This window comes from Hypanus sabinus, chromosome 11, assembly GCF_030144855.1.
Source record: "Hypanus sabinus isolate sHypSab1 chromosome 11, sHypSab1.hap1, whole genome shotgun sequence".
In the NCBI taxonomy this organism is placed as follows: domain Eukaryota; kingdom Metazoa; phylum Chordata; class Chondrichthyes; order Myliobatiformes; family Dasyatidae; genus Hypanus; species Hypanus sabinus.
In genome coordinates, this window is record NC_082716.1 from 22,360,642 (window position 1) to 22,379,754 (window position 19,113).

Below are 19,113 nucleotides of genomic sequence, written 5' to 3' on the forward strand. Positions count from 1 at the left end.
CTCTTTAACACAGAGTGTTAGAAGCTGTTGCTGGATGCACTTCTCGCAGGCGTAGTTGTCAGGGGTACCAGAGGTCTCCCTGTCTTCCCACATCTGGCAAGAGGAGAATTTCACTATCCTGCCTGGCATCTCTATTGTTCCAGGTGAGCAAATATAAAGAAAAAAAAACAATAAAATACAGCAGGGAAAATAAACTCTATCCACAGCTTTTTTTGCCATCTCTCATTCAAGCCCCAAGCTTCTCCTTACGGAAACCTCAAAATTCCAACTATGGCTGTTCTGACAATGGCCTCACTGCTTTACTTTAATTCCATCCTGACAATCAGTCCCGGACTCTGATTGGCTGCTGCTTAAAGCTCCGAATTGCTGCGAGTCACTGCCCTCTTCTAGTCAATTGGCAAACCTGAGTGAACTATGTCTTCTCAGGCTTCCGATCTCTGATTGGGTGCTGTTCAGTGCTCCAAACTGCATTTTCTTTCCTGGGTTTCTTGTTTTATAGTTGTCTGTAAGGAAAGGAATCTCAAGGTTGTATAATGTATAAGTACTTTGATAATAAATGTACTTAGAACTTAGACTGAAACCATATAATCTTCTATGAGGTACCTGGCAAATGATCTTTTTAAAGAATGTGAGCTGATAGAATTCAGAATGGTGCTCCGTCACCTTTATTAGAAGTGATACAACAGTACTTGGTTTTACCACCAGCAATCTCCTGTACATTGTCATCAATATATGGAAACAAGAACACAAAAAGTAATTAAATTTTCAACATTAACAAAAAGCCTTCCAATTGATTTCAGGATTTCCCCACATCTCATAGGGCTAAATATGAATCGGATTTAGAACTGGTAATTTATCTTGAAAATATCCTTGTCTAGCAAAAGATAAAGAAATATGAAAGGTACTAAAGAATTGGTTAGAACACCCAACAATCCGTGATACTGTAAATCAACATTCTACTGCCTTTGTCCTCGAAACCATTAGCAGTGAATTATGATGCAATACTTCATCAGCCAAAACAAAGTTATTTTACAATGTAGTAAAAAATCTTAGATGCGGTAGTAAATTTAACACTTTGGTAATGATTTCCTTTATAAGAAGGAAGAACATATTTCAAAAGCGTATTTCTGGAAATCCGGTCCTAACTGTCTTTAACAAGCAGACTGGCTACAGTTTGTTGGCTTCATGACCATAGAAGAACTAATGTTTCCTTTTAAAGTTTTTGTGTAGATTTTTTACTTTGAAGAAAAGACTCAAGCACAGGTAAAAATCAGACCACGCTGTGTTGCCCGGTCATACGTTTCCTATTGTTTGATCATGAGCCGGTTTCAACAACTACTTTACATGGCATTCCTTTATTTCCAATATGTACAACCCTATCTACAAAAAGGTAAGCGGTGTTTAGTTTACATATCGTCTGTATGTTAACTTATATCTTCTGTAAAGCAGACGTTTCTAATCACAACATTTAGAAATGCTTTGTTCAGATGAGATGGTACAAGGGCAACTCTCAGTAAAATATCTCTGAAGTTATTTGCTTAAAAGGGGCAGCAAAAAGTGCAAATTCCTCTCAGTATGAACCATTAGAAACACAAGAGATTCTGCAGATGCTGGAAATGCAGAGTAACACACACAAAATGCTAGCGGAACTCAGCATCGATGGGAAAGGAATAAAGAGTCAACCCTCTGGGCTAAGTTCCTTCATTAGGGCTGGAAGGGAAGGAGGAAGAAGCCAGAATAAGAAGGAAAAGGGCATCTTCTTTAGCCCTTTACCTTTTCTATCACCTATTCTATTAATAACTCATCAGGGGTGATTGATAAGTTCGTGGCCTAAGGTAGAAGGAGATGAGTTATTAACTTCAAACTTTCTGCCTAATCACTCAAAGAGCCGAACTGCATGTGCATGTAACAAGAGCTATATAACTCATCTCCTTCTACCTTAGGCCACAAACTTATCAATCACCCCTGCTGTGGACACTTTCTGGAGGTCCAAGATCCGCATGCTCCACGACCACTGGACTAAGTGTGTAAGTGTAGGAGGGGGCTATGTTGAAAAATAAATGTGCTAGGTTTTCTAAAATTGACTCCTTCTACCTAAGACCACAAACTTATCAATCACCCCTTGTAATTATATGTACTATATGTGCAGTGACTGTTGGTACTGTGTTTTGCACCTTGGCCTGGGAGGAACACTGCTTTGTCATGTGTATGGTTGAATGACAATTAAACTTGAACTTGAAATGTTGACTCTATTCCTTTCCATAGATGTTGCTTGACCTGATTTCCTCCAGCATTTTGTGTGAAGCAGGAGTCAGGTTTATTATCAACGACACACACTCAGTGGACATTTCATTAGGTATGGGAGTGGAACCTGGTGAGGTCTTCTGCTACTGTAGCCCTTCCACTTCAAGGTTCGATTTGTTGTGGGTTTGGAGATGCATTTCTGCACTCCACTGTTGCAATGTGTGGTTATTTGACTTACTGTCAGTTTGAAACAGCCTGGCCATTCTCCTCTGAACTCGCCCATTCACAAAGCACTTATGGCCGTAGCACCACCACTCACTGGATGTTTTTTGTTTTTCACAGCATTCTCTGTAAACTCTTGAGACTGTTGTGTGTGATACGCCCAGGAGATCAGCAGTTTCTGAGATACTCAAAGTACCCCATCTGGCACCAGCAGTCATTCAACTTAGACACCTAGATCACATTTCTTCCCCATTCTGATATTTGGTCTGAACCTGCTGACCATGCCTGCATGATATTTTTGTATTGAGATGCTGCCACATGATTGGCTGATTAGATTTTTAACAAGCAGCTGTCCAAGTGTACTTAATAAAGTGGCCACAGAGGGTATATGTTCACTATATTTTCTGTAAAGCAGAAATTTCGAATTGCAACATTTAGAAATACTTAGTTCAGGTGAAATTGCACAAGGTATGTAAATTATCTTTCAGTAAACTACCTCTAAGTCAAAGATGAATTCTTAGTCTCTCAGTTTATCTCACCATGGTTTCTGCACTTCATTTGTCTACCTGCACGGTACTTTCTCTGTAAATGCAGTACTATATTCTGCGTTCTTAGTTCATTTCCTTTTATACTTCCTTAATGTTCAAAATGTACAGCTGCCATGCACCTGGTCATGAAGTTACAAACGGCAGCCCTGTACGTTTCTGCTGCTTCCTTAATGCCTAAGGGAATATTAGAAAATGTCCCTCACTTTACCATGAGGAAAAAAACAAATTCTGGATTGCTGAGGAGCACTGCAGCCAGTAGCAGCCTGTAGGTTAAAACTGAGGTGCCAGCCTGTTTACAACAGCAGCATCATCATGTGCTGCGTCGCATGACGTGGGTGATCACAGTCATGACCATGATCATTCTGGGCAAATTTTTCTACAGAGGTGATTTGCCCTTGCCTTCTTCTGCAGCAGCACCGTGGGACTATCCGTAAGATGCCAGGAACAGGATGTAGTATCAGAATGAAAGTCTCCCATAACCAGTGGGTCTGCTCACATTTCTGCTACATCCAGGTGTGGATGAGGATGAACAATTGCACTATGATTGTTGCTTGTGCCCTGTGAAAACTGAAAGGGTTACTTTGGTAGAACCTCCCAAACCCATGATCTCTACCACCAGGGTGGGCAAGTTTTTCAGATGTAAAGGAACATCATTGGTCACAGATGCCTCTCAAAGTTCCACACCATGGAACTAGATCATGGATCTTTAATTGTTGCCAAGTCTGAATTCTGGAACTGCCATCCCCAATTCTTCACTGGAAACACCAAGGCAGTTCAAGAGGGTAGCTCACAACCTTTACTTTCGATGGCAATTACCGATGGGCAAAAGATGCTGCCTTTGCCAAAGATTCCACCCCCACCACCCTAAACATCTGGCAAAATGTATAAATATTGAAAATAAAAGTGATTTATTTAGCGATAGTGTGGAGTAGGCCCTTCTGGCCCTTCAAGCTGTGCTACCCCAGCAACCCCACAACCCCGATTACCCCGATAATCACGGGACAATTTACAATGACCAACTAACCTACCTGGTACACTGTGTTTGGACTGTGGGACGAAACTGGAGCACCTGTGGAAAACCCTCCCATTCCACTGGGAGGATGTACAAAGACTCTTTACAGAACGGCACTGGATTCGAAATCTGGGATGTCCCGAGATCCAATAGTGTCACACTAACCCCTATGCTACCATGATGCCCAACTCCCCACTGACTCCCAACCTGCTTCTTGCAAGAACTAGTCCCGTGCTTTGTGTTCACATCCCCATTGCTCCACTTTTGACGTTGACATCTTCTAAACCAGTACTTGCAATACGTCTTTTTAATTCAGATTTCTCTCCACACGACTGAACGAGCCATTGACTGTGCCCATTCCACTTCCTTCTCCTTCTCGGGTTTTCTAACCCGAAATCCCACCAGCTTCCGTATCCAATAGTTTATCCTCCATTATGTTCACCATTGTTGGTATAACCTGCAACCTTTGCAGCATTCTACATTCTCTTTGGTACGAACTGCTTCATCCCCTCCGGGTCCGGGAGTGCAACACTTGGTCCTTTCCCTCCTCTCCGTAACACCCACAACATTTCCCTTCAGTAAAGAAGTGACTTACTTGTACAATATTTAATTAGAATATTTTTATTTGCAGCTCGAGGTACAGTCTCCACAACGCTGAGGAGATCTAAAGTTCAGACTGCAGGCATAGGTCTTAGCTTCTGCCCCCTTGCTACTCTGATTACAGCCTCTTACATTATTCGAATAAAAGTAAATGAAAGTTTGCTGACTACCACTTCATCCTCCCACTCCATTCTGCACTTCACAACTTTTCAGTCTCAGCACCAAATTCAGCAATTTTGAATCTTAATTATAGCTTAATTTTTTTTATAAGTGATTGTAAATAATGACCCTGGTATATCTACCCAATGAATCATTTAATTCTGTACATTCTGCATTGCTGTTTTATCATCCTTTTAGCATTTAATTTCTCCTGTGCCCATCTTGCCTTCCCTTTAACCATAAGATCATTAGACATAGGATTAGGTCATTTAACCATAAGATATAGGAGCAGAATTAGGCCATTTGGTTCATCTAGTCTGCTCTGCCATTCCATCATGGCTGATCCATTTTCCTCTCAGCTCCAATCTCCTGCCTTCTCCCCGTATCCCTTTATGCCCTGACTGATCAAGAACCTATCAACCTCTGCCTTAAATACACATAAAGACTTGGCCTCCACAGCTGCCTGTGGCAAAGAATTCCACAGATTCACCGCTCTCTAGCAGAAGAAATTCCTCCTCATCTCTGTTCTAAACAGACACCCCTCTATTCTGAGGCTGTGTCCTCTGGTCTTAGACTCTCCCACCATAGGAAACATCCTCTCCACGTCTACTTTATCAAGGCCTTTCACCATTCGACCCATCGGGTCTGCTCTGCCATTCTATCATGACAGATTTATTATCCTTCTCAACCCCATTCTCCTGCCTCCTTCCTCTTATCTTTGACACCCTTACTAATCAAGAACCAATCAACCTCTGCTTTAAATATACCCAATGACCTGGTCTGCACAGTTGTTTGTGGCAATGAAGTCCACAGATTCACTACCCTCTGGTTAAAGAAATTTTTTTCTCATCTGTGTTCTAAAGGGACAACCTTGTATTCTGTATCCTCTGCTCCTAGACTCTCCCACTACTGGAAACATCCTCTCTAGGTCCATTCTATCCAGGCCTTTCAATATTTGGTTGGTTTCAATGAGATCCCCTTCTCATAAACTCCAGTAAACACAGGCCTAGAGCTATCAAATGCTTCTCATATATTAATCCTTCCATTCTCAGGATCATTCTCTTGAACCTCCTCTGAATTCTCTCCAATGTCAACACATCCTTTCTTAGATTTTGCATTCTTCCTCTCCTTCCCCTTTCCCTTCCTTTGACTCTAACTGGTACTCATTCCATTTCCTTGTATTCCATTCAGATATGTATCCAATAATTCTTCATGACCTCTTTACCCAAAGCAATTTTGTCTACTTTGGATCACAAATAATCTAACCTCCTCCTTCCTTTCACTATTTCTTTTCAATACAATTACTATATCAGTCTAAATAAAGATTGAATAAGTTAGCCCTGGTACAACCTAACTTTTATTTGTGTTTGACTCCTAGTTGCATTTTTTTTGCCTTTTTCAGTAGTTAGTGTAAACTACTTGCCATCTGCTTTGAATTGTTTTACTTACTGATTCTGCACTTGACTTTGTGTCTGAGGACTCTGCGATGTTTACTCAGCTCTGCAATAAATTGAGGTTGAGTCTGAGGCCTGCTTGGGGCTCTGTGTCTATCAACTCACTTTTGTTCTGAATACCATTTGCTTTCTTTTATTGTTTGCATCATTTGTTTTTTTTCTCTCTCTGCATGTCAGGCGTTTGATCGATTCTTTTAGGTTTCTTATTTTTATGGCTGACTGTAAGGAGACGAATCTCAAGGTCATATAATGTCTGCATACTTTGAGCGTTGACTAAGCAGTTATATCCGGGGTTATATTTTGTTTTCTTTTAATTATAAGATAATGCCATCCAGTTTATTGCCTTTGGAGATGGGGGAGGCCTCCCTCATCCACCATATGTGACTGACATCCAGAGAGCCACAGCACAAGAGATGGCGAGAGTTGCCCAGAAATTTGGAGTAGATTTTGTGCTTAATGTCGGAGATAACTTCTACTTCCACGGTGTGACAAGTGTAAATGACTGCAGATTTAAGGTGAATATTGTTAATTCATTATAGTCATATTTGAGAGGAAGTGAAATCTTTGACTACTCTCATAAAATGTATTTAGGCTGATGATATACAGTAATGCCATATTCCCATAGTATGTTAACTTGGTCCCTACATCTCTACTGCTTCTCATATTGAGCTTGGAAAGTCACAGAGGCCACACTAATTCCCTTTTGAAGTTACTTAGACAAGACACCTGGTTCTACTCTCCATTGAAAAGAAATAAAACTCCAAATAATTTTCCATGCATTATTGATCATGAGAAGTATAGGTGCCTTATGTTTAACTTCTGTGCTATGTATAGAGTATTATATCCCACATGAGACTTGCTTCTTCTACTAGTGTTTTCTCTTCATTGATTTTTGATCAAATATTGTCAATATCTCTATGTTTTAAACTGAGTGTGAGTAAACTTGGTAACTTATTGTAAATTGAATGTGTTGTTTTAATCTCTGTGAATGGATACATGATAGTAAATAAGAATCTAGTACTTTTCACAATTGGATCCGAATAAATATGAGGGTAGTAAAATTAATTTGTATCCCTTAAGAAGTATATGTAGTGTGAATTTAAGTAACACATTTGCTTATAAAATTCACCTACAAGATGTATGAAATTTTCTGAGGTGCGTATGAGCAACACAAAATGGTAAATTTATTCTGGATCTTTGTAGTGTGCTGGAAGTGACATTGCAACTCTCTAGCTAAATGAACATCCTTTCTTTTGAAGTCATATACTATTGTAAAACAATCCAAGTAGAAACTAAAATCAGCATAGTCAGTAGAAGTATGAAATATAACTTGGTCATTTATTGTAATAGAATTATAATTGTTACTGATTGGATTATCAATGGTTAAATTTTAGAATTTTTGCAGCTAGAATTCTGAATTAACATGAGTATGAAAAGTAACCAAGAGAAAGTTAAGGTGGAACAAATATGAGGAAATTCACCTGTTTGAAAAAAAATGGCATGTTTTAATTACAGTTTTTATTCAGATCTGTCTTAGTAATCTACTTACACTCTTGTTTCCTTATTAATTAACTATTCATGCATTTCTCTTAAAATTGCTCTCGCATTCATAAGTTAAATCCCTTTCTCCATTACTAAGACACTAAGTAGCTGATGCAATTTTTTTTACTTGTCTGAATAGGAAACATTTGAGAACGTTTTTAAAGCCCCCTCCCTTGTTGATATACCATGGTACATTCTGGCAGGGAACCATGACCATTTGGGTAATGTGTCAGCACAGATTGCTTATTCAGGAATTTCTAAGAGATGGTAAGTAATTTGAATATCAGGTTGTTAATAGTTATAATGAAATAATAAGGTAGTATTAATTGCTTTCCACATTTTCTTGGTGTTAACTTTCTCAGTAACTTAGAAATAGAAACAGTCTACCATTAATCTACTCCATGGAAATGATACCTACAAGGCCGAGGCATCTAAAGAACCTGCATTGTTTGGAAAAGTTTGCTTTATGAAATAAATAGATGTAGAAACTTAATGATAATTTCTGCCTCAGTCTTCTTCCGCTGTAAAGTTAAAAAATTAGTCTTTTGCATTGAAGTTGGTTACTGAGTATTCCACTTTAAAGGGATATCATCTAGTTAATATATAATATTTTGTGACAGACACTAGCCCTACTTAAACAGAAATTTTGGCAAGATAACAAAAACAAAATAAAAACTTGCAGATTCTCCCGTTATATTTTCCCACAATCGTAGCAAATTGGTTTCATTGCTTGACAACCTCTTGTTGTCATTTTTATGGAGATTGGAAATAGCATCTCCACCTCACTGACAATCAACATTGGCACACCTCAGGGATGTGTGCTTAGCCCACTGCTCTAGTTTCTCTACACCCATGACTGTATGGCTAGGTATAGCTCAAATGCCATCTGTAAATTTGCTGATGATACCACCATTGCTGGAAGAATCTCAGATGATGATGAGGGGGCATACAGGAGTGAGATATACCAGCTAGTTGAGTGGTGTTGCAGCAACAAACTTGCACTCAACATTAGCAAGACCAAAGATGATTGTGGCCTTCAGAAAGGGTAAGGTGAGGGAACACACACCAATCCTCATAGAGGTATCAGAAGTGGAGAGAGTGAGCAATTTCAAGTTTCTGGGTGTCGATATCTCTGAGGATCTAACCTGCCCCAACATATCGATACAGCAATAAAGAAGCAAGGCATCGACTATATTTCACTGGGGGCTTTGAGGAGATTTGGTTTGTCACCTAAAACACTTGCAACTTTCTACAGATTACTGTGGAGACCATTCTAACTGGCTGCAACAACGTTTGGTATGGGCAGCCACTACACAGGATCAAAGTAAGTTACAGCAAGTTGTAAAATTAGTCAGCTCCATCATGGGCAATAGCCTCCATAGTATCTAAAACCTCTTTAAGAAATGGTGCCTCAGAAAGGCAGTGTCCACCACCACCACCAGAACATGCCTTCTTCTCATTGTTACCATCAGGAAGGAGGTACAGAAGCCTGAAGGCACACACTCAATGATTCAAAAGCTTCTTCCCCTCTGTCATCCAATTTCTGGACATTGAACCAATGTACACTAACTCATTCCTTTTTATTTCTATTTTTTGCACTACTTACTTGCACTCTTGCTTCAGTGGTTGGTAAGTTGATGGAGAAGATCCTGAGAGGCAGGATTTATGAACATTTGGAGAGGCATAATATGATTAGGAAAAGTCAGCATGGCTTTGTCAAAGGCAGGTCGTTCCTAATGAGCCTGATTGAATTTTTTGAGGATGTGACTAAACACGTTGATGAAGGTAGAGCAGTAGATGTAGTGTATATGGATTTCAGCAAGACATTTGATAATGTACCCCACGCAAGGCTTATTGAGAAAGTAAGGAGGCATGGGATCCAAGGGGACCTTGCTTTGTGTATCCAGAACTTGCTTGCCCGCGGAAGGCAAAGAGTGGTTGTAGACGGGTCACATTCTGCATGGAGGTTGGTTACCAGTGGTGTGCCTCAGGGATCTGTTTTAGTACCCCTTCTCTTTGTGAGTTTTCTAAATGACTTGGATGAGGAAGTGGAGGGGTGGGTTAGTAAATTTGCTGATCACACAAAGGTTGGGGGTGTTGTGGATAGTGTGGAGGGCTGTCAGAGGTTACTGTGGGACATTAATAAGATGCAAAACTGGGCTGAGAATTGGCAGATAGAGTTCAACCTAGATAAGTGTGAGGCGGTTCATTTTGGTAGATCAAATATGATGGCAGAACATAGCATTAATGGTAAGACTCTTGGCAGTGTGGAGGATCAGAGGGATCTTGGGGTCCGAGTCCATAGGACACTCAAGGCTGCTGCGCTGTTTGACTCTGTGGTTAAGAAAGCATACGGTGCATTGGCCTTCATCAACTGTGGGATTGAGTTCAAGAGCCGAGAGGTAATGTTGCAGCTATATAGGACCCTGGTCAGACCCCACTTGGAGTACTGTGCTCAGTTTTGGTCACCTTACTATAGGAAGGACGTGGAAACCATAGAAAAGGTGCAGAGGAGATTTACAAGGATGTTGCCTGGATTGGGGAGCATTTCTTATGAGAATAGGTTGAGAGAACTTGGCCTTTTCTCCTTGGAGAGATAAAGGATGAGAAGTGACCTGATGGAGGTGTATAAGATGTTGAGAGTCATTGTTCATGTGGATAGTCAGAGGCTTTTACCCAGGGCTGAAATGGCTAGCCCGTGAGGGCACAGTTTTAAGGTGCTTGGATGTAGGTACAGAGGGGATGTCAGGGGTAATATTTTTACTCAGAGAGTGGTGAGTGTGTGGAATGGGCTGCTGGTGACTGTGCTGAAGGTGGATAGAACAGGGTCTTTTAGGAGGCTCCTGGATAGGTACCTGGAGCTTAGAAAAATAGAGGGCTATGGGTAACCCTAGGTAATTTCTAAATTAAGTATATGTTTGGCATAGCATTGTGGGCCAAAGGGCCTGTAATGCGCTGTAGGTTTTCTATGTTTATTTAATTTAACTGTTTATGATATATTTTCCTCACCCCCTTAAGGGTGGCATGAACGTGTATTTTTCCCTCAATCTCGGGTCCTCTACCAGAGGCCTGGTAGCTTGAGGGTTCGGCACAGTATCCTTGCTGTTCCTAGTAATGCGCTCTTCTGGACCGAGATCTCAGATGCTGTCCCAGGATTTGTTGGAGCCACTCTCCCAGCACAGGTGTCACAACTCCAAGTGCTCCTATCACCATCAGGATTACTCTGGTTTTAACCTTCCACATCCTTTCTATCTGCTCTTTCAAACCCTGGTATTTCTCCAGCTTCTCGTATTCTTTCTTCCTGAAGTTACTGTCATTTGGGATTGCCTCATCTATGACTATTGCTTCCTTCTGTTCCTTGTCCAGTATTACTACGTCTGGTTGGTTGGCCAGTAGCTGCACACCAGTCTGTATTTGGAAGTCCCACAGGATCTTAGTTCCGTCATTCTGCATTACCTTCTTGTGTGTTTCCCATTTGGACTTGGGAATGTCCAACCCATAACCAGCACGGATGTTCCTGTACACAATTCCTGCAACTTGGTTGTGCCGTTCAGTGTATGCTGTCCCTGTCTGGATCTTGCACCCTGCTACTATGTGCTGGATGGTTTCTGTGAATTCCTTGCACAGTCTGCATTGTGGGTCTTGCCTGGTGTGATAGACCCCTGCTTCTATTGTTCTTGAGCAGCCATGTGCATCACCTCTGTGCTGTCCTTCTGCCCTGCCATTTCCAGCCATTAGTAGGACTTTCTTATGTCAGCCACCTCTGATATCTGGCATCCTGTGCAGTGGCTTGTCCTGCCATGGCCTCTGGTCCCTCTGGCTCTGCTTCACCCACTTCCATTTCCATGTCAATATCGAAATATAGAGATACATATACTTACTGTAATTCACAGTTTCTTTCTATATTAACATGAATTGCATTGCACTGCTTCTACAGTTAACAAATTTCATGACATATTACAGTGATATGAAACCTGATTCTGATTCTGAGTTGTCCATGTTTTTACTATTTGACTATAAGTGGACCTAAATCCTATTGTGAAACCTGGATAAGGGACTGAAATGTAAGGGATCCTGCCAAGCTGGGTATAGTCGCAGGAATGTTCCTTCATATCGGGTGTGAAGGCACAGCTTTGTGGAGGATCTGTACCTGCCCAGGTTGACATGAGAACAGGAGTAACACACACAAAATGGTGGAGGACCTCAGCAGGTCACGCCTCTACGGAGGGGAGTAAACAGTTGATTTTTCAGGCATAAAACTTAAAAATACCAGCATAAAAGAGGATGGCGATGTTGTTTTCATGCATCATTCATATATCTGATGGCAGAGGCAAGAAGCTGCTTCTAAAACATTGAGTGTGCATCTTCAAGCTCCTGTACCTCCTCTTTGATGGTGGCAGTGAGCAGACAGCATGTCCCGATTGTGAGTGTCCTTAATGAAGGATGCCACCTCTTGAAGCCCCCCCCCCCCCCCCCCCCCCCGTTGGAGATGTTCTCCATAGTGGAGTGGCTTGTACCCATGATGGAGCTGGCCGAGTCCACAACCCTCTGCAGCCTCTTTTGACCCTGTGCATTGAGCCTTCATACAGTCAGAATGCTCTCCTTGGTACATCTGTAGAAATTTGATAGAGTCTCTGGTGGCATACCAAATCTCCTCAAACTCCTAATGAAGTTTGCCCAGGAACTAACATGCCTTCTTCAAGATTGCATCAATACGTTGGGCCCAGGATAGATTTTCTGTGATGCTCAGGAACTTGAAGCTATGAACCCATTCCACAGCCGACCGCTTAATGAGGACTGATGTGGGGATGTGTGCTCTCCTGACCTCCTGCTCCTGAATCCTTTATTTTACTGACACTGAGCACAAGGCTCTGGTTGAGCCACCACTCAGCCAACCGAGATGCAGTGGATCAATCGATTCGAAGAGAGAGCGAGCTTCACACAGGTCGGAGAGAAGAAATTTAAAAAGTACTGTTTCGTGGGGCTCAGCGCATTAGTGGCAGACCAATCGATTTGCGATTCATTAGCAGGAACAAATGGAGGTAAAGCAGGGTCAAAGCGGAGCGGCTATTGTGTGAGTGGACCAGTGTAGGAGTGGGAACTTGAGGTTTGGGCTCAAGAGGCTTCGGTGAGGAGGCAGAGGTAAGTAGCAAGTAAAAAGTCGCTAAATTATAGCTAATTAAATAACAGGATGATGCAGGATCAGGTGATGTGCTGTAGCTGCATGATGTGGGAGCTGGTGGACCCCATTGTTGTTGCTGGTGACCACAATTGCAGAGAGACATAGATAGGTTAAGTGAGTGGGCAAGGGTCAGGCAAATGGAGTACAACATTGGTAACTGTGATGTCATCCACTTTGGAAGGAAAAATGGAAGAGCAGATTATTAAAGTGGTAAAAAGCTGCAGCATGCTTCTGCACAGAGGGACTTGGGAGTGCTTGTGCATGAATCACAAAAGGTAGGTTTGCAGGTGCAGCAGGTTATCAAGAAGGCAAATGGGATGTTGGCCTTCATTGCTAGAGGGATTGAATTCAAGAGCAGGGAGGTCATGCTGCAACTATACAGGGTACTGGTGAGGCCGCACCTGGAGTACTGTATGCAGTTCTGGTCTCCTTACTTGAGGAAAGATACACTGGCTTTGGAGGCAGTGCAGAGGAGGTTCACCAGGTTGATTCCAGAGATGGGGGTGTTAGACTATGAGGAGAGATTGAGTCACCTGGGAAGAATGAGAGGAGATCTTATAAAAACATATAAAATTATGAAAGGAATAGATAAGATGGAGGCAGGAAAGTTGTTTCCACTGGTAGGTAAGACTAGAACTAGGGGACGTAGCCTCAAGATTTGGAGGAGTAGATTTAGAATGGAGATGAAGAGGACTGCTTAATTGGAGAGTGGTGAATCTGTGGAATTCTCTGCCCAATGAAGCAGTGGAGGCTACCTCAGTAAATATATTTATGACAAGGTTGGATAGACTTTTGCATAGTAAGGGAATTAGAGGTAATGGGGAAAAGCAGGTAGATGGAGATGAGTCCATGGCCAGATCAGCCATGATCTTATTGAATGGCAGAGCAGGCTCGATGGGCCAGATGGCCTACTCCTGCTCCTATTTCTTAAGTTCTTAATGTATTTCACTCCTGCACAATTCTTCATCACAGTCTGAGGTTCTGCCAACATCAGGGATGTCATCAGTGAATTTATAAATGGCGTTTGAGCTGTGTCTAGCCACCCAGTTTAAGTGTACAAAGAATAGAGCAGTGATGGTAGTTATACAAACTCCTAGTTATATCTCTACTCCAAAAGAAAACAAAAATCCTTCAGCTTACAAATGATATTTTGGAGAGATGGCAGCATTAATTTACTTAATGGTAACTAGCCTTTAGGATGTGCTCAGAGGCCAAGTCCACCCTTAGCTGCCAAATAAAATCTCAGGAGGAGGACCATTTTTAGATTGGATTCTTTCCTCAGTTGTATTGGTTACAGGTTTGCATGTGCTGTTTAGCTTTGCAAACCCCCTTTGGTTCTTATATGAGTCAGCTACTTGGATGAACTTCGTGTCACCTCAGCTGCCTTGGAAGCCTCTAATAGAGCCACTCGTTTAAAATCCTACTCCCTTTCCTGTGGGTTCTCCCTAAGATCCCATCAGCAACTCACAAGCTCTCTGCCTGTCCAAATGACTCCGTAAGTTGTATGGAGTGAGTGGGAGGAAGATGGAGAACAGTGCCCAGACAAAGAAGAGCAAATTGAGAGTGAGGGGGAGAGGAAGATGGCCAGACAATGAGCTCATGTCAGTTTCATGAGCAACTTACTGGTAACTGACTTGTCTTCCCTTTGGGGTGGGATGGGGCTGGGAGGGAATAACAACACAACAGAGCCACTCAATACACCGTCTGCGTCTGCTGATCCATGGTCAGTGGCAAACATTGAGTAGTAGGTAGTCCTCCTAATATATTGTAGCGCAAGCTGCCCTGGAGAGCGGTTTCCTCTGCAGAGAGTGACCAAACCTGACAGGGGTCATTGCTGCGGACATCCTGACCCACCGCGGCTGGGCACGCGCGCTGTTACGGTCCAGACCGGAGCTTTTCAGTTGTGTGGAACAACCCTCAGGTGGAGGGATCATGTGGGATGAAAAGAAAATGGGGTCGCTCTCACCATTCCTTTCTAGACACCACCATGACAGCTGGTGAACCTGTTGCTGTTGGCGGGTGGGATGAACCAGCCCAATCCTGATTTGCACTCTGTGAATAGGTATCTCTTCATAGGACAGGTATACAGAAAGGTGCTGAGAAAAGGCCCGCAAAATCATGAAGGATCCCACCCACCCTGCGATGGGTCCCATCAGGAAAGAGGTCACACAGCATCCACACCAGGGACACCAGATTCAAAAGCAGCTACTTCTCCCAAGCTGTCAGGCTGATCAATGCCTCCACGCATTACCCACCACTCCTACATGCACGTCATCCAGCGTCGCATTATCTACTTAGAATCAATCTGTGCTTATAATATTTATTTGTACATTCTGGTTTATAGAATTGCTTTTATATTTATAATGATCTTTAAAAAATTGTTCTTTATGCTTATTGTGTATTTTTATGCTGCATCGATCCAGAGTAACGATCATTTCATCCTTCTTTACTCTCGTGTACTGAAGAATGAAAATAAACCACCTTGAATCTTGAATCATTAATACTGTATGCTTAACATCATGGCGGAGAAGACTTGATGGGCTGAATGGCCTAATTCTGCTCCTATGGCTTATGGTCTTATCAGCACAGCCACTACTTCTAAGAAGCTATAGGTGTCCTGGATAATTCTGGAGACTGTCAACAACACCACCCATCATGCCAAGTATAGCTTTTCTTCATTTTCCCCTGTTTTGTGAATTTTTTAACCAAATGATATCAAACTTATTTAAGCTTTGCTGTGATCTGCACGGGACCCTACCCAAGGGTATTGGGAATCAGTGGTCTAGGCTGAATGGAGAAGTGAGCTTCACCCACAGTGCATTTGCTGCATGTTATTTGTCATAGTTCCCGATTATGTAGAGTAGTAGTGATGTGATCGCTCTGCTGTCTGTGATCTTCTCCTAAGGGGTTGTCCTTTGGTGAGTCTTCAGGTGCCTGTAGAGGCTGATCCAGGATCCACATCTTCCAGACCTCACAATCTTGCCCCTTTTGCCATTTGCTGATCACCAGGATGTTAGGGTGAATTTCCTTAATGGGGTGTGCCTGTATCTGACTCTGTTTAATAGAGGGAGGCAGTTACCACAGGGTCCATGACAGATCGGGGTCAGGGTCCCGTGGTATGGAATGCAAGGTGAGTGGGGACCCTTCACTGCCGTTGTGATGCGTCATCATCTTCCACCAGCTCCGCCACTGAGGACTTGGTTGGATCGCTTTTTGTCTGGAACTTACCCCACAACATTCCTGCCATGCGTGACCCTACCAGGAGCTAAAGCATTGCTCTCAATCCCAGGAGCTCACGTCTGTCCACAGCGAGAAGGTGACAATAATCAGAGAAGGATAATATAGAAGGAGGCCACTGACCTGTCAAGTCTAGGTTAGCTTTCAGAGAAATCCCGTTCTCGCACTGAGAATGGAGTTGAGAGGGAAAATAAATCATCCATGAAGGAACACCAGAGCAGACTCAATAGGCCAAATGGCCTATTTCTGTTCCAATGTCTTATGGTCTTATTTCCCTGCAATCTATCAACCTATCTCCTCCCAGAGGCCCATCAGCTCACCTGGTTCCCCATCCACTCACCTACACCAGGGATGACTTTGAGCAGCTGATTACCCTACCAACAAGCAGATCAGATCGCTGCTCCTCAAACCACAGGAAACAGGTCATGGAGACCCTCTATAGTTTCTGACTTTGAAACAGATCACAGGAGTCAAATACTCAGCCACAGAAAGCACTCTGAAAATGGTAGAAAACAGCCCAGCAAATTTTGAAAGCAAGCTTTTTGTAAGACCTGCAGGGAGGATGACCCTCAACACCTCCCCCACCCCCACCCCCCAAAGTTCAGATATCTGGCTCCAAACCAGAGAACATGGAAAGGGCTGTTTGCCGCCAACAAGACTATCCACCAGGCCATTGGATGTGGGAGGAACACAGTGTGCTGGGCCTCAGAATAACTTGCATCACTGTGTATCCAATTAAAGATGGTTCCGATGAGATTTGCAGCTTCTAAAGTTGACAGCATCCTAAACATCTGTGGGAAAACTCTGGATATTAGAATCCAGTCAGCATGAGATAGCCAATGCAGTTTTGTTCTCAAGAATCCAGAGCTGAGGTTAGCAAGAGTTCAGTTGGAAAAGCCAAAGCATTTTGCTCAATATGGAATTAAATGGTTTATACCCTTTATTATAGGAATTTCCCACATCTCTACTATGAGTTGGCTTTCAGGATCCCTAATACCAATGCTTCTGTCACCATTTTGATGATTGACACCGTTGTGATCTGTGGGAACACATATGAAAAGAACCAGCCAATAGGACCAGAAGATCCTCATTTAGCCCAGGAGCAACTTCAGTGGATCCAGAAAAAGCTGGCAAGTTCCAGGTAACAATCCAAAAAAAAAGGGCAACAAAGAAAAATCACGTCCAGGGTGCTGTTTTACAAAATAGAACCAACCCCTCCAAAAGAAATCAATTAAAGTCTAGATCATGTGTAATTAGTTTTCATACTTCACAATTCTGGTTTCAATAGTTTGAGAAAGTACATGGAAACACCACATAGGTGGCACATACTGTATGAGGATTCAAGTGCCTACGTGGGAGTTCAAACATCAGGTGCAGGATCTGATCCACATACTTTCCAAGGCATACTTGCAGATCTATTATCTGGACTGGGCTAGATCTCTCTGGCTTTAACCTTCTACCTAGTTTCATGTCCATGGCCCTTGCCCACATGCACTTTGCAAGTCTGGCTGCAGAGGGTTTATCTCGTTAATCCTCTATGACTCTTCAGCTGGGATTGGCAGCAAGGCCTCGGTGCCAGCTTGACAGCGGGTGACAGGTTTGCAAAGCTAATGGGGAGAGTATAAACTAGAATTGTAGGGGGTGGGAACTGAACTGAAGAGACTGGGGAAGAAGTTGTTGGCTCACAAATGGAGAAAGCTTGGAGACAGTGTGTGAGGGAGAATAGGCAGGTGATAGAGAAGGGACATGCTCAGGCGGATGTATTGAGGTGCGTCTATTTTAACGCTAGGAGTATTGTGAACAAAGCGGATGAGCTTAGAGAGTGGATCAGTTCTTGGAGCTATGATGTGGTGGCCATTACAGAAACTTGGATGGCTCAGGGACAGACAGGAACGGTTACTTCAAGTGCCAGGTTTTAGATGTTTCAGAAAGGACAGGGAGGGAGGCAAAAGAGGTGGGGGTGTGGCACTGATGATCAGAGATAGTGTCACTGCTGCAGAAAAGGTGGACGTCATGGAGGGATTGTCTACGGAGTCTCTGTGGGTGGAGGTTAGGAACAGGAAGGGGTCACCCAGTAGTCACCCAACAGTAACAGGGATATCAAGGAGCAGATAGGGAAACAGATCCTGGAAAGGTGTAATAATAACGGAGTTGTTGTGATGGGAGATTTTAATTTCCCAAATATCAATTGGCATCTCCCTAGAGCAAGGGGTTTAGAGGGGGTGGAGTTTGTTAGGTGTGTTCAGGAAGGTTTCTTGACACAATATGTAGATAGACCTACAAGAAGAGAGACTGTATTTTATCTGGTATTGGGAAATGAACCTGGTCAGGTGTCAGATCTCTCAGTGGGAAAAGGAAAGCAAATTAGAGATAGTGATCACAATTCTATCTCCTTTACAGTAGCATTGGAGAGAGATAGGAACAGACAAGTTAGAAAAGTGTTTAATTGGAGTAGTGGGAATTATGAGGCTTCCAGGCAGGAAATTGGAATCTTAAATTGGGAACAGATGTTCTCAGGAAAGAGTATGGAAGAGATGTGGTAAATGTTCAGGGGATATTTGTGTGGAGTTCTGCACAGGTATGTTCCAATGAGACAGGGAAGTTATGGTAGGGTACAGGAACCGCGGTGTACAAAGGTTTAATAAATCTAGTCAAGAAGAAAAGAAAAGCTTACAAAAGGTTCGGAGAGCTAGGTAATGTTAGAGATCTAGAAGATTATAAGGCTAACAGGAAGAAAATTGGGAGAGCCATGAGAAGGCCTTAGCGGGCAGGATTAAGGAAAACCCCAAGGCATACTACAATTATGTGAAGAGCAAGAGGATATGACATAAGAGAATAGGTCCTATCAAGTGTGACAGTGGGAAAGTGTATATGGAACCAGAGGAAATAGCAGAGGTAATTAATGAATACTTT

General features: G+C 42.6%; 1 protein-coding gene across 1 annotated transcript in view; it reads left to right on the forward strand.

The window, feature by feature from the left end:
- The first annotated feature begins 1,182 nt into the window (after positions 1–1,182).
- acp5b (acid phosphatase 5b, tartrate resistant) overlaps positions 1,183–19,113 on the forward strand; it is a 34,235-nt gene continuing 16,304 nt past the window's right edge. The window contains exons 1-4 of the mRNA XM_059985231.1: positions 1,183–1,390; positions 6,561–6,754; positions 7,921–8,048; positions 17,150–17,341. Of these exons, the coding sequence (XP_059841214.1) occupies positions 1,318–1,390; positions 6,561–6,754; positions 7,921–8,048; positions 17,150–17,341 (587 nt within the window). The 5' untranslated portion in view covers positions 1,183–1,317. The remainder of the gene's footprint in view (positions 1,391–6,560; positions 6,755–7,920; positions 8,049–17,149; positions 17,342–19,113) is intronic.